This window comes from Sceloporus occidentalis, unplaced genomic scaffold, assembly GCF_023333645.1.
Source record: "Sceloporus occidentalis isolate IW3139 unplaced genomic scaffold, rSceOcc1.0.p SCAF_5, whole genome shotgun sequence".
NCBI lineage: Eukaryota > Metazoa > Chordata > Lepidosauria > Squamata > Phrynosomatidae > Sceloporus > Sceloporus occidentalis.
Genome location: NW_028316985.1, coordinates 67,425,622 through 67,438,457, shown reverse-complemented (window position 1 = coordinate 67,438,457; position 12,836 = coordinate 67,425,622). Strand labels below are relative to the sequence as shown.

Sequence of the window (12,836 nt, the reverse complement as noted above, 5' to 3'; positions counted from 1 at the left end):
TTTTAATCACCTGAAAAAGAACACTTCAGTAAATATATCAAATGCAATCAAGCAATTTTAGGTGTCACTCCACCTAAAAAGAATTACAAAGGGGATTAAATTGGTCATTTAGTACTCATATTATAGATAATTAGAGTGAAATTACTGTGACCAAAATTATTTCTTTGAGAACTTAAAAGTTCAGTATGTTAGGCAGGGGTAAATTATTCCACTTTTAACATCCAAGATCTTTTCAGTGAACAAACAGGATAGTCAGTTATGGGTGTAACAGGAAACCAAACTAAAAACATTGACAGTTTCTTTCTACAGTTAGTATATTCATGGTATTAAAGACAAAACTAAATAAAAGTAGTAAGCAATGATTCAAAATAAATTTCTTTATTTCAAAATAGTGTTTTATATCAATGATCCAGTTAACAGAAAGGTCAAATAGCAAAAACTTTTAAAAAAACAGGGAAGAGTTCAACATTGTGTTTTAAGTGGAGAACTGTATATTTTCTTCAATGGAAAGACTATACGTTCAACTTCAACTGTTTTGGAAAACTCAACATTTAATCATATACAGATACCTTAAAGATGGCTTTGAGTCTTGAAAGACATAAAGATGAAGAATTTAAATAAACAGCACAACAGACAAGTTCCTAGTATGCTCTTCTGCAGAGAAAAATATCACAAACTGCTAATATTCCTGTGGCACATAACAGTAGAATATATTTTGCATGTCAAACTACACAGTCAAAATTTCATTTTTGGAATAAAACTGTTAATACTCTAATAACTCCAAGTCATCTAAAGAGGGATTAGGGGAATGTAATACTGTAATGTTTAAACATCAACAACAAATCAGAAAAAATATTTATTGCATTTGTTTTAGTATTAAAATTACTTGCTGGGAGAAGGAACCAACTACTTTTTCCAGAATTTTCTTACCTGAACATAATGTAACATAATTTCAATTCATGAAATACTCTACAAAAACAAAAATACTATCCAAAAATGATGAAAATATAATAGGAACAGATATATTACTAACCACAACACTGCAGTAAATTCATTTTCAAGACAGTTACTGAACTCTCCTTAAATATTCCTGTTTAATGAAAGCTTCATACATAATACTCTTCGGAAAAAGGCAAAACCATATAATGATGGTTGCAGCAGAGGTGTACAATCAACAAAGTTGTTCTTCATTTCCTTAAATATACTCTTTATTTTACCTGGTATTATAAAGGATAAGGCAACCTAGTTTAGTCTACTGTGTCTTACGTATCAGTGAAAGCAAGTTTACTCAGGGAAAGGTATCTCCTCTTTTCCAAAATACATGCACACTTGCCAGTTCTGAAATAGGAAAGACTTCCCAGTGTGCTATTACTCTCTCTTGATTACCAAGGGAGAGTAATACCATCACATTTTCAGAGGTGATATGCTTTAAAAAAAATAAAAAATAAAAAGACAACATCCCTCCAGGCACTGCCATTTAAATTAACTTGCTTCTCCAGTTTCAGGTATACTTCAGATCGGTCATCCCTTGCTGGTTTGAGCTTTCTGATCTTTTCCAATTAAGTTTGCAATAAAAATTTCTGTTACTAAAATATTACTGAAATAACAACAGTGTAAGATCATCTGGTTGGATCCAAAAAACTTGCCTTCTTTAGGTGCTCTGAATATGGAAAATAATTTCCTCACCACTTCCTCTCCCTACCAGCTTACAAACACTCTCCCTCCCAAAGTGTGAGAGACTTTGCTGTAAGGAGTGGACTGTAATCTATGGGGACCTGAGGGGGCAAAAGGAAAACTGGATGGAAGCACTGATGGCTGATGCAGAAGGAACTTCCACCTTAGTTTCTACATTCCTTCCCATTTCCCTTTAGACCTCTGTCCCACAGTCTACTCAGCAGGTTCCCCCCAACCCTTGTTGAAGAGGAGGAATAATTCTGCAAACATACAACTGGATCAAATCCAAATTTGTAATACAGGTTTCTTCCCTCTGTAAAGTACAACAGATCAAAGTAGCAGCAATAAATGTGAATGGGAACAACTACCAGAAGAAGGAAAGATATTCCTTCTGCATCATTATACAACAGAAGTAAACAAGTAGTTCCAGAAAATATAGAAGTAGCTGCTTAAGTTTTCCTTTTCAGTAACAATTCAGTAGTAAGTATTGGAAAATCAGTGTTTGTAAGTTCAGGTTTTGCCTTTCATTCTTCTAGCTACACGTGGATCGTCTTTACAATGAAACAAAATGGCTGATGCTCTATTTGGAATTTTAAAGAAAAATACAGTCCACAGACTTAGGCCCAAAATTACCAAAGCCAACACATCACTGGGAAATTGTGTCTCACAATTAACAACTGGATGACCAGGAAGACTAATGAATCACAGGAAAAACTCCTTAAGAGGCTAAGATAAATTAACACTATGCTATTGAACCAAATTTTCATTACATCATGAGAAGAATTAATTACAATTAAATATAAAATATGCTCCTAAGCATTCAGTATAGAGCCATCATGTAAAGCCAGAGCACGATATTTCATCTCCTTTAGAGCAGTGCTTCTGCAATTTGTGGTCCCTGGACTGGTTGCTACTGGTCCCTGGAATTTCCGGGGGGAAAAAGATTTATAGCCAACTGATGTAAATACAGTACCAGCCCCTCCCACCAGATAGCTTGGACTGCACTGCTTCAGAAAACCAAAAACTGCATGAAACTTCCTTCCATTAGAATCATGTTAACTTTCTGTATGGGAAAATCACTTCTTGTATATCAAACTAGTTTCACTTCCTTTTAGACAGCCAGTTTTATCCCACTCTTTTGTTTTTACACATTACTGATGTTTTAAAATGTGATCTTGTTAGCATGAATTAAAATGCCGGACATACAGTTAATTCCAACACGTATCACTGGTTCTTCCTTTTAAAGAACCATCTGGAATATGTATATATAACTATGGACTTTGTTCCTTTAATGCTCAATAGTTCTGTGTTTTGGAATATGTTTACAACTCCAGTGATCTCTGCTGAAGAATATGTATGTCTTTGATACTGCATTCCTATGAGGTTTTATGGGAAATAATTAATTTACTGTTTTGTCTTTTTAATACCTACAATATATTTGTATTTGTTTTTAGCCTGCGAAGAAAACATACCTTTTCGCATATTGGCCAAAACACATTGGGCTATTTTTAAAAGGAATAAACAGTTGACCATCTTAGACTACAGTGAGCTTGTCTTCATAACTGTTTTCTGATAGTTGCTTATGAGAAGAGGGGAAGAGGATTTGGAAGTCAAGGCATTATGTCTTTCTTCTGCAACCTGCCCTCATGTTCATTATTAGTGTCCGTAAAATCATTACATATAGTATAGTGGGTTTGGTACTAGGACTCACTGTGGATATCAAAATCCATGCATGCTCAAGTCCCATTATACATACAATGGCATAGCAAAATGATGTGCCTTATATAAAATGGTAAAAACAAGGTTTACGTTTTGGATTTTTTTTGGGGGGGGGGAGGATATTGGCAAGCTGTGGATGATTGAATCTGTGGGTGCAAGATCAGTGGCTATGGAAGGCCAACTGTATAAAAACAATTTGGTAGGCATGAATAAGCTTTTTAAGACTATAATTCTATTCAGCTTGCCGGAGGATTACTTGGAAAAGACCTACACCAGAATGTATTGTAAAAAGGAGTTTGGTAAAGGTATCTGCTGTCCAAGCTTTGTAAAAGATCAACTAGAATATTACTGATGTCTTTTACAAAGCATTTAATAATGCAAAATACAGGTGACAATGTATTTTTTTCACATTAAATTAAAATGTAAAAGGCACATAGTAGTTTCATCAAGAAAATGTTTATTTTCAAGCAGAATCTAATATAAGTATATGCCACTGTGAGGTTATCCACACTGGCAAAATAAAGCAGCTTCAAACTGACTTGAAACCTGCCTGTTTATACGATGCATGGGGCCAAACCAGGAGGAAACCAACATGAAGCTGCACTCTGGGGCTAAAAACGGGAGTAAAAAGAAGCCTTGATACTCCACTTTAATGTGGAAAATACGAATCATCACACCAGCATATAAGCAGCACAGCACAAGTACTGGAATGCAGGAAAGCACAAGTAGTGTATTGAAGCAGTCTGGAGCATGTGCCCTGGGACGAGTGAGATTCAGCAGCTGGTGCCATTGCTCGCTACATATACTGTATATTTTTTCATTTGAACATACAGATGCATAAGTGACCAGCTGCATCACTGACTCATCATATCATTGAGCTGTCACACACTCTATAATACAAATTATAATGCAGTTGATACAATTAAAACATACTCAAACCAGACAGTCCAACATGGGTTGAAAGGGGGAAAGTGGGCAGGTATGGAGGATCTCCATGATTGTGCTTTACCAATGTATCACGGGGTGTACCAATGCACTGTATGTGTGGCGTTTTGCTTGTGCAACTGTGTGGCTGGTCACCCAGGGCACTCAATAGGATGGCAGCTGGGAGGGAGAGGGAGATAATTCCAGTCTCAGGTGCTGTGTTTGTGCAATGGTGAGCAAGCAAGGTGTAGAGACAGGGGAAAAAATGAAGAGGTGCAGCTTGACATGGCATGGTGTGGTTTGTCCATGGGTGTTATTAATTTTGCTGTTAACAGTAAGCTCTGACCTTGTTTCTTCTTTCCATCTCCTGTAGGAACTTAAAAGAAGTGATCAACTCATAAAGCAAACAAAAACCAGGTACTTCTAAAGGGCTCAATCTTATATCTTTATCAAGGCACAATGATAATCAAATGGCTGTTTCCTCTATCTAGAAAGAAACTTTACAAAGGCAACCACTAATTGCAGAAAATTAGCATGACACATTTGTTCTTACAGGCTTGCATTTCTTCTTTAGAATGCTATCAACAGTGCATGTAACTAGGTTGCTGTGAGAGCATTTAACAGTGTTCTTTGAAATGATTATTTAAACACACACATACAAACATACATAAAACACAAGAAATCTCTCACTTTTTTATATACAGGATAAAAATAATACAAGGGATAAATAAGAACTTATCATGATGGGAAACAAATCCCACAGCACTCCATGCAGATTTCCAAACAGTCTGATGATTCACAACAGGCATCCATTATGCCACAGTCCATGTCACATGGGCAGTTGCAGTCATCTCCCATTTCTTCTCCGCAGCAGCAGCAGCAAGCTTCAGCTGGGCAGACGCCACAGGATGCGTGTCCCAGGACAAGGCTACAGAGGGTGACGAATTCACAGAACAAGCAGGCCAAGATACAATGCACACAGCAATCTTGAGAAATTGTGTGGCAGAGGGGAGCAGGTTGGAGAAGGGGAAAGCAAAAAACAGTAAGTTAATGTTACACTCTGTTATGTCCTATACACAGGAAAGAAAGACTGATCTTTAGGGGCACTAATAAAAAAAATCCCATTTCTTCTTGTCCACATTACATAGTTCACATTCTTTGTCTTCTGCCTAAAGGCTGTACAGTTTAACCATTTTCAGGGGCCCAGCACTAAGAAGCAGAACAGTCACAGGTTTTAACCTGTTTTAGCACATACCAACATAGCAAGAAGTTGCTGACATACTGTACTTAATGAAAGGACTGAGTCAACCACCCAAACTATTGAGACACAAATATCAAGCAAATCTATTCTAGCACATAGAGAGGAGTGGACAGTTGGGTGGCTCCTTTAGGCCTGGCATTACATTTACATTAGCAGCCTTTATTTGTAGCATTTGTATTGTGCTTTTCCTTCAAGGAATTCAAGATGGCATACCTCATTCTTCCACCCCATTTTCATCATCCTACTACCCCAATAATGTTGTTGAAGATCAAAGATATAATATTAGACCAGGATCTTTCATGAGTTTCATATCTGACTACTGATTTGAACCTAGCCCCAGCTCTAGTCTCCCACCACTTCACCACTATAATCCATTCTTTTTACTCTGTTTGGAGCAGAAGAGAATAGGCTTACATTCCACAGGTGAACTAGTTTCCTGATCATCTTTCTAGCCATGCTTCCCACTGGTTCCCTTTTGTATTTTGCAGAGATTTTGAGCCACCTGCATTCACTCCTGGTGGGTTCTTTTTGTGCTGCATGTTGGGCGTCATTGATGCAGCTTGCATGCAATGATGACGTCTGCATAGTGCGGTGCTGTTTGGATGCTGCAGCGCACGGACATAATCGTTGTGCACCCTGTATGGACGGGGGCGAGGAATTATGGTGCCCGGGCAGCACGGGGAGGGTTGTGAGCATGGGGACGCTCAGCTTTCACCCTGCCCACAGATCGGCACTTTTCATCCATCTGTACCGGACCTTAGATTCTTGACCTACTTCTAACATTTGTCTACAAAATGTACTAAGTGAGCTTATATCTAAGTTGTCCATGGTCACCAGGGATGATGAAAGAACACACTGAGAGGAGACCAGTTTGGGAACACCTGCTCTTGAAAAAACAGAAACCAGGAGAGGTACAATTTATGGTTCCTCTGCCACCACTTCTAGCTCCTATGTAAAAGAGGAAGAGAATGTTAATATTCCTCCACCCCATGTCCAAGAAATTCTTTCTCATCTCCTTCCTCACATAAAAGCAGTAAAAGGAGGAGAACCACATATTACTCACACTTCCTCAATTCCCACTTCATCAGAAAATAAATATCTGTTGTGTTCAAAAAGCTCAAACACCACCACCCTATGACAATACAAGAACAGAGAGCTCCAAGTGTTTAAATCTGTGTACCTCCCAGAATATCTGCAGTGGATCTTTGCAGAGCACTTCTCTACATGAGCTATTCTTTAATATCATTACTGACCTCACTATCATTCAACTACAAGATACAGTACTCGCCCCACATCCAGTGTTTTATTACAGGAGGGATTTCTTTCTTTCTTTTCAGATTTTTCTTCCAGAAAGCAAACTTTCAGAGTTTTTCGGTATTAGACATTTATTGGAGCCTGACTTTAATTGCCATGGCTCTATCCTATAAATTCTGAGATTTGTAGTTTGGTGAGGTACTGCTAAGAGAAGTCTAGATCCATTAAATGCAATACTACACATCTCTAGCAGAGAAGTCTAGGTAACTTATCAAATTGCAGATCCCAGGATGCTATAGGACAGTGCCAAAACAGTTAAAAGTGTCTGTGGGTGTATCTTAAGTTACAGACTACATTTTGGTTGGTTAATGATATTGTAAGCAATTGTACTGAAATGTAACCAATGTCAATTTTTTAAGGCAGGGATGAAAAAAGTATTTTCTTTAAAGTATTAATACGAGCATTGTTTTAGTTGAATCAGCACATGCAAAATGTATTAGAAAGAAGGTTTTTCACAAATAACAGACTAACATAAAATGCTTATAATTTGTACATATATACATTTTCCTTTACATACTTTTATTCACATTTGTTATCAAATATCTCCAATTGATGGACAGAATGCACAAACACTTAAAGCGTAATGTAGCATGAAAAGTCATCATGACTAACAAAATGGGAAAGAAAAACACGTAAGCTAAAAAAAGGTAAGAGTGCTTATGTGTATTAAATGGGGTTCTTTATATGAAGAATAAATGTACCTACAAGTGACCTTCATCCAAAGCTCACCAGATATGACGTGTGAAGTGAAGCTAGGGAGTACAAGTTCAGTGAAGAGGACCAAAGCTAGATTGATGGGTATTAATTAGCTTGTTGTCATGGAGATTGTACTTGAATAAATCTAACACAGTTTCCTCTCTGATTTTTTTTCTAATGCAAAGGAGGTTCACAGAGGATCAAATAGTTGTATGGGCCTTGACATTCTGAAATTTTGAATTTTTAAAAATATGCTTACATCTTAACAATTGAATACAAAGCTAAAGGGGAAAGTAATTATTTTACATCTTAGCAATTGAATGCAAAGCTAAAGGGGAAAATATTTATTTTATTTAAACCTTATTTTTTGACATGTTTCCAAGGAACACTGCAAAACATTTTAACTGATTAAGAAAATGTCAGTGAGACAAAGACAAAGTGTTTGTGAATATACAGAATATACAGATTGAATATACAAGTTGAGTCTCCCTTATCTGGAATTCCAGATCCAATAATATCGAATCAATGATACCTTTATTGGAACAACTAAATTGCACAACTACATGTTGCAAGCTTTTGAAGTCACACTGGCTTCTTCATCAGGCAAACAGGAGAAAATAATTGAAGATGTTAGTCATAGGCCTGCATTTTCTGTTTCTAGTCTTAGTTCAGATGGTAAGGAGGGCTATCTGCAGGCTGGCACCTCCCCCTTTGGCCATGCGGTCACTGGTAGATTTTCAAAGTCGAGGAAATTTAGTGTCCATTTGCAATTCAAGGAAGATGTTTCCTTGGAATCTAGCATGTCTCCTTCCTTTATGAAGCCACAGGCTCCTATGTAGGTAGAGAACACTGAATTTCTCAAGAAGTCTTCCTGTTTTACATGGGTGGTTGAGACGGTGACCCCTCTGCTTTCTGATTATTCAGTATACATAAAATTTGTTTCATGCACAAAATTATTAAAAATATTTTGGATAAAATTACCTTCTAGCTATGTGTATAAGGTATACATGAAACATAATTGAATATTGTGTTTATACTTGGTCCCATCTCATTATATATATGCAAATATTCCAGAATCTGATAAACTGCAAAATCCAAAGTACTTCTGGTTCCAAGTGTTTCAGACATGGGAGACTCAATATAGCTATTGTAATGAAATGTCAGTAGCCAAAATAAAATTGGTATGAACCAATATGAGCCAAAATGGCTCAGTGTTTCATGATCTCAAAATAAAACTCAATCTGAAAAAGGCAGGGAGGAAAACACTACAGCACTTTCTTGGTGTGATCATAACTCCTGTTTTAAAAGATAATTTCAGTTTGTTCTGAAAAGTGACACTTCATTCCATTTATGTAGACAGAGAGAAAACACTGATCTAAATACATTCTTAGCTAATTAGCAAAAGCTAAAATGTTCTATGAATGTCCATTTTACACAGAGAAATAGGGGCACTATAATGATTCTGACTGCGCAGACCATTAATGGATGTTCATGCAAATTGTTTTTCAAAATCTCCTTTGTATGCACATTCACTCAGGTTAGGTGCTCTGAGAGCTATACTTTGTTAGTCCATGCCAACCTCACAAGGAAAAAACAACCTCTCTGGCACATATATTTTCTGTTCAATTTAGATTATAAATTGCAATACCGCAATCTCACTGATGCTGTATATGGCCAGTGTGGGTACTACTCATGGGACCAAACCACAGAATGCTGCTAGACATCTTCTCAAAAGCAGCCTCCTACATCACATAGCACAAGCAAATTTGAAATTATGTGTTTGAAAAAGGGATTGTAAAAACAATATGGGTGACTGCTGTTCAAAGAATACATTTCAAATGTTGCCCCAGAACATGCAAATACTTGGTCATGCAACTGTAGATTACAGCCAATTCTATCTTCAGAATCAGGATTCTGAATAAGATCTTCTTGAGTAAATATGCCACTCTGGTATGGTTCTTAAAATAATTGCATAACAAACTGAAATTAATTTAGGATCCCATGCCTCCACTTCCTCAAAATTAGAATATCGTCACTCCCATTGTTACAGGAAAGAGAGGCAATGTTTCTACCCTTGGGACTGCCACTTCAACTATTCTCTAAAACTGTCCACTGGGTTAAAAAAATGTGGTGATTCATTTTTATTTGAATTTAAACAGTAGCAAGAAATCACATGCTTGTAATTAGAACCAAAAGCTGTATGCTACAGAAACTAAGCAAATACCCTTAACATTACAGGCTTTTCTTGGCTGTAAACAGACAAATCCCCAAATGCTTTAAAGCTCCAAGACATTCAAAGAAATACTTGATCATGGGATAGGGGGTTGCAAATAGCAACAACCAACTACCCTCTTATTGAAAAACCTTCATTCTCAAGATAACTCAAGACAAAGCACTTTAAAATTTAAATGAATGCAGCTTCAAATAGAACTGCTAAAAGTTGGTAAAGCACAGAGGAAGCTTGATCTCTTGAGTACTTTTTTTAACAGTATCAACAACAAATTGATTTTTAACTTTCACAGTGTTCACCAGAACATAGGCAGGGTACAGACCACCAGAAAGAGGCGGCCAGGAGCCACCTCTCTTTTCCCTGTAGCTGCGCCACAGCAACCAAATTGCGTGATGCGGCTACATGAGAAAAAAAGGAGCACTAAAAAGCGGCTCCTTTTTGCACCGCCGCCAACAGCTGGCAGCAGCATGAGCATGTGGCTGCTGTGCAGCTTCATCTGGAGGCCGCGCAGCAGTGATGTCATCACTACGCACAAGGACGCCCTCGTCACGTGCAAGGGGTGAGGAGTGTCTAGAAGCGCCACCCCATACACGTGATGAGGGCGTCCTTTTTGGCCCATCTGTACCAGGCCAAAGTTAAGAACATCAGTGTTGAATAATGTTAAGAGTCTAACATACCGGTTCTAGCAGAAACCACTTAGTAACCTCTAGGAAACCAATAAACTGCAAACCCTCCTTTGTTCAGGTATATCTTACATCTGAACACAGGTATTCCATTTAGCTGTAAGGCTAATAATAGCCATGGATAAGCAAATTCTATATGAATTTCACCCAAGTCCCTTTTAAGTCATCTAAACCAGTGCTTCTCCAGCTTTCTGATCAGCATCCCCCCCCCCCCCCCCCAGTGTGCCAGGGACTGGCACTGTTCACTGGATGCAATTGTTTCTTTCTTCCCTTGAAGCACTCCAGGGACCATCAGCCAATAGTTTGGCACAGGTATCAATTCAGGGGGTAGTACTTTGAAGAACACTGTTCTAAATCACTGACCATAGATTCCATAAATAACTGTTACCTTTTTTGAAACCCTTAAATGTACTGCCAATCAATTTCATTGAATGATTGAAAGTTCTAACTAGAGTTGATGTGGCTTTCTGAGTGTAGTCTGAACACTGGCCTTAGCCACATGAAGGCTACCTGGTTGTTGATTAGTTTCAAAAGGAAGTTCTGAGAAGGATAATTATATTCAGGAAAAAAAAAGTTATCAAAAACACAAAGAGTGATGGTATTGCTAATTTAGAGGAATACAGATGAAAACAGCCTTACTACTTGTCCTTACATCCAGGTAATCACATAGTCCAATTATACCTGAGAGCCATATGTTCTACATTCCTCATCTAAAGCCCTAATATTTCTAGCCATTTCTCAGAAAGAAACTATTCAAACCTGTTTGACCATTTTGGTTGTCTCTGTCTACATCTTTTTCAACTCAACAATATACTATTAAGAGACCCGAAGACTAGAATTTTATGTAGCATTGCTTTTATATCTTCCTTCTATTTCATATGCCTTTGCCAGTTCATTTGTAAAGTGATCCATGATTCAAAAGCATCTAGCTTCTGTGAAAAGCTTTTCAATTATTTAACATCACCAAATCACCCCTGCTTATATTTCTGATGATTTACTTCAAAACTGTAAATATATACAATACAGTGGACCCTTCCTTTAAGCGGGGGATCCATTCCAGACACACACACACCCACACCCATGCAAAGGGGAAAGTGCATATGCTTGCGTCCCTTTGAAAAGATTGGGGCACGAGCCTGTGGTGCAGCACAGTGCATGCACCGCAAGAAGACATGTACAGCATGGGTGCACGTGTGTGTGTGTGTGTGTGTGTGTGTGTGTGTGTGTGTGTATGTGTGTGTGTGTACACACACACATATATATACATATATAATATATGGTGAAGCAGAACTTTATTTTGCTGAAGCCATACTATTTCTTCATTAGCAAAGCTTGTTTTTCTATATGCTGAAGATGTACTTTATCTTTAATAATGCTTGCTATCAGTCTACCTCTAAGCAACGTTTAGGAGGTTTACAGACAGGCCATTAACTGACTCCGACCCCAGGGCAACGTGACGCCGCGTGCCACTCCACACGGTGCATGGCATCATAGCGCTTCTCTGGCACTGCGTTTGCATGACACAGCACCAAAGGAGCACGGAAAAGCTGCGTACTGGCAGCTATAATGTCCTTTCCACAGCACAGAAAAGAGCTGCTTTTTGCTGTGGAAAGGCGAGATCAGGGCCACGGCGTGCAGTTGCCACGGCCCCAATCCAGTGCAGAGAGAGATGGCTGCAAACCACCCCTTAGGGGCGGTCTGTATGGCTCCTAAGTTTAAAAGATCTGCAACAGTATGAGTGCCTTTTGCATCACTTGGTAAAGACTAGCTAGTTTTTAATTCTTCAGCAAGAACTTAAATCATGGACTGTATGGTTTGGTTAAAAGATCAGCAACTGCATGTTTAAGTCTCCATGGAAGACTTTAATGGCAATTATACTCAATTACAAAATGTTGACCCCAGTCAGATTTTAGTTAGTTGTATTCATACAGAGATCAATAAATTCAAAGAAACCCTCCAAGCATTCTGATCTCTCACAGCAAGAATCAAATGGACAAAACCACTATCAAAGTGGCAGCTGAGGTCCTCAACAAGGCTTTACTCAAGGCCCATGCAGAGATGGGAAGAGAGGTCTCAGCAGGGGATACAAGACTTGTATAGACAGCAGAGGGAGACATATTGAAGGCCAAGAGTAAGAATTCCAGTAAAAGAGTCAAACCTCAGCCAATCTATTTAATATATTTTAAAAAGCTTTCAAAATTTGTTACTGATACACAAAAATATTATATATGTTTATATCAGGTTTCAAAAAATGCTCAAATGATAGCATAGTATTCATACTGCCGACACCATTAAAAAAACCCAAACACCTAAGCAAGGGGAAAGTGGGGAAAAC

The 12,836-nt window shown here is 38.1% G+C and overlaps 1 protein-coding gene across 1 annotated transcript in view; it reads right to left on the bottom strand.

Moving 5' to 3' along the window:
• Positions 1 to 362: 362 nt before the first annotated feature.
• Positions 363 to 12,836, bottom strand: part of LOC149312274 (myoD family inhibitor domain-containing protein-like) — a 51,382-nt gene continuing 38,908 nt past the window's right edge. The window contains exon 4 of the mRNA XM_089524324.1: positions 363 to 5,303. Coding sequence (XP_089380450.1) covers positions 5,056 to 5,303 — 248 coding nt within the window. The 3' untranslated portion in view covers positions 363 to 5,055. The remainder of the gene's footprint in view (positions 5,304 to 12,836) is intronic.